This window comes from Hyalella azteca, unplaced genomic scaffold (genome assembly GCF_000764305.2).
Source record: "Hyalella azteca isolate HAZT.00-mixed unplaced genomic scaffold, Hazt_2.0.2 contig9352, whole genome shotgun sequence".
NCBI lineage: Eukaryota > Metazoa > Arthropoda > Malacostraca > Amphipoda > Hyalellidae > Hyalella > Hyalella azteca.
The window spans coordinates 56,909-59,972 of record NW_025939426.1 but is presented as its reverse complement, the minus strand read 5'-3'; the positions used below and the strand labels follow the sequence as shown (position 1 = coordinate 59,972).

The window sequence follows — 3,064 nt, the reverse complement described above, 5'->3', positions numbered from 1 at the left end:
GCTACAAATCTTATAACTGATAATTGACACACTTTTACCTGTCTAATTGATCTGAAATTTTGCACACTTGTGTGAAGTCAGAGGCAATGCATGAATCAATTAACAGAATAAATAATTTAAAAAAATTTATATATTAAAAAAATTTATATATATTAAAAAAATTTATATATATTAAAAAAATTGAAAAGTTATTTTTTTTTATTCTTGAAAATTAGATGAGAAATTCATTGTACACCTGTAAGATTGGAGATACTGGATTCTTTGGAAGTGTTGTCTTTAAAAAGTAATTTCTAAACGTATAATATTTATGAATGAGATATTCATTGGTTATGAGATTTCCTGGTGGTCTCTGACCAACTGTTAGTCTGGCTCCATAAATACCTTGAGAATCGATCTTCAAGAGTTAGAGTTGGAGATACACTGTCAGAGCTCAGTCCTGTGAACATCGTTGTCCCGCAGGGTGCCATCTTGTCCCCAGCTCTGCTCAATGTAATGCTTTCGGATGTACCCACTTCCACTGCCGTACGCCTCATAAGATATGCTGATGACCTGACATTGGGTGCTTCAGCATCCTCTCTGCAGTCAGCGCAAAGGAACATGCAACTTAAGACCTTAAGTTCCCCCAGGTAACATACCCAGAGTGTTTAGGGACACACACACAAGGCCATGCTGAAAGCACCACCTTTTGGCGGTGACTAAGCGCCGTCCACTAGCGACACCGAGACTTTAACTGAACTTCCCGGGGCTCGAACCCACGCCTAGCTCCTCCATCTTGGTGCCGCTCTACCGTCGTCAGAGCGCATACAGCGGCCCTATAACCACTGCGCATACAGCGGCCCTATAACCACTGCGCATACAGCGGCCCTTTACGCATATAAACAAAGAAACTTATCTTAGAGACCTAAATCTTAACTAACCTGCTGTTGTGGATCGGCTGGGCTATACTGACTAAGGGACAAACTAGAACGCGAGGTAAACTTCCTAACGGTGTTGCCAAGTCAGAGGAAAAAGGATATATTTATTAAAAAGTCGTAATATCTAGGTTCGCTACAGTACTACATATTTAAATCTAGTATGTTTTTTCACTCTACAATATTACCTTGACGTTGTTTGCCCTGTAGATCGAACACTTCGAAGTTGTTATTATTTACTGAGATGAATCAGTTTGTGCCGAGTCAACGTTATTCTTATCAAATGCAAATCATTGTTTTATTTTTCAGCCGAAGTTCAGCCAATATTAGCAGCACAAAACTCAACATCCGTTGAAACTTCAGAAGTTGTTGAGGAAATTGTTCAACTACTGCACGTCAGGGAAGGATTTTCTTTGTATCAACTTTTCGGATGGACGAAGACAGGGACTTGCGTATGACGACCAGATGAAGCACTCAAGTTGAAACGTTAATAACGAAACTTCATGTCCAACTTTAGCGTAATGTTCTGTGTGCAATAGCAATCTTTCCGTACAGTGCACTTGAGTTGTGGAGCACATTGTTTTGATATGTGCTGAAATATAAATTGTAAGCTACGTTTTTGCAAATCATTTTTATATTCAAGTTACCTACAGTAAGTTCTAATCTTTAAGCGACGAGCTGAATGGCGATTCAATTTTAATCCGTTTTTTAATTGAAAAAGTACCGTGTGTTTCAGTGATGTTTATTAACACATAAGAATACTGAAATATGATTAGAAAAGTGTAAAATTTTGTGTTAAACAAGTAGAAAACTCTTTAAAAGTAGTAAGTAGCGCTGACTTGATATTAAGTTGTAAATGACGCTTATACAAAAAGTTAAAATTTAGTAAGTAGAGAAGTCAAAACAGGCACCAGAAGTTGAACACGTTCCTGCCTTGTTTGACGAGCGCCATTTCCGTAGTTTTGTTTACTAATAACATATGATTAATTGAAGCCTTTGATGAAGGTTACTGCAAAATAAAGGCTGGATGGACCAATCAAAGTTGGCTGTGTTTCTTGAAGTGATGTACGCGATTTTTAACATGCAGGCGTCACTCATGCTGTAACTATGTGAATAAGATTACTGTTGACTTCATAATTCGTTCGCGATATTGCATCATTTTTCAGCGCAGGCTTATTTGCATGTATGTCATAGTCGCAGAAAAATTTGTGACATTATTCTGACAGCACAGTTATATGCTTGATATCATTTTTTGATGTAAAACTTACCCCAGACACTTAAACCTCAGTACATTGTGTATGAATAAAATACTCTTGATAGTGCGTGTAATCAAACTCTGACTACCGGTAATTGTAATGCCGTATGATTTCATCGTTTTTTTTTGTAAATCTGTGACCGGCGTTTTAGCTGCGAAGCATTGATAGTCTTTTTTTTCTATGTGATTTGACATAAACGTCAACTAAATATATATATATTACAACACTTCTCTTTAACTTCACTTCTTGTTTGTTTGTTTGTCTGTCTGTCTGCTACAAATCTTGTAATCGAAATTTAATGCACTTCTAGTTATCCTATCGATCTGAAATTTTGCACACTGGCGTAAAGTTGGAGACAATGCATGAATCAAATGTCAAAATAAATTATTTTAAAAATTAAAAAAAAAATTCAAAATTGAAAAATAATTTTGTCTGCACCAAATCTTATAACTGATATTTGACACACTTTTACCTGTCTAATTGATCTGAAATTTTGCACACTTGTGTGAAGTCAGAGGCAATGCATGAATCAATTAACAGAATAAATAATTTTGAAAAAAAAATTATATATTAAAAAAATTTATAAATATTAAAAAAATTGGAAACGTTGATTTTTTTAATTTTCGAAAATTAGATGAGAAATTCATTGTATACATCTGTAAGATTGGTCATACTGGATTCTTTGAAAGTGTTGTCTTTAAAAAGTAATTTTTAAACGTATATTATTTTTACAACACTTCTCTTTAACTTCACTTCTTGTTTGACTGTTTGTCTGTCTGCTACAAATCTTGTAATCAAAATTTAATAAACTTCTACTTATCCGATCGATCTGAAATTTTGCACACTTGCGTAAAGTTGAAGACAATGCATGAATCAAATGACAAAATAAATAATTTT

General features: G+C 34.8%; 1 protein-coding gene across 1 annotated transcript in view; it reads left to right on the top strand.

The window, feature by feature from the left end:
- Positions 1-2,393, top strand: part of LOC108676288 (phenylacetaldehyde reductase) — a 9,482-nt gene extending 7,089 nt beyond the window's left edge. Inside the window, exon 8 of the mRNA XM_018164349.2 lies at positions 1,221-2,393. Within this exon, the coding sequence (XP_018019838.1) occupies positions 1,221-1,241 (21 nt within the window). The 3' untranslated portion in view covers positions 1,242-2,393. The remainder of the gene's footprint in view (positions 1-1,220) is intronic.
- The last annotated feature ends 671 nt before the right edge of the window (positions 2,394-3,064 follow it).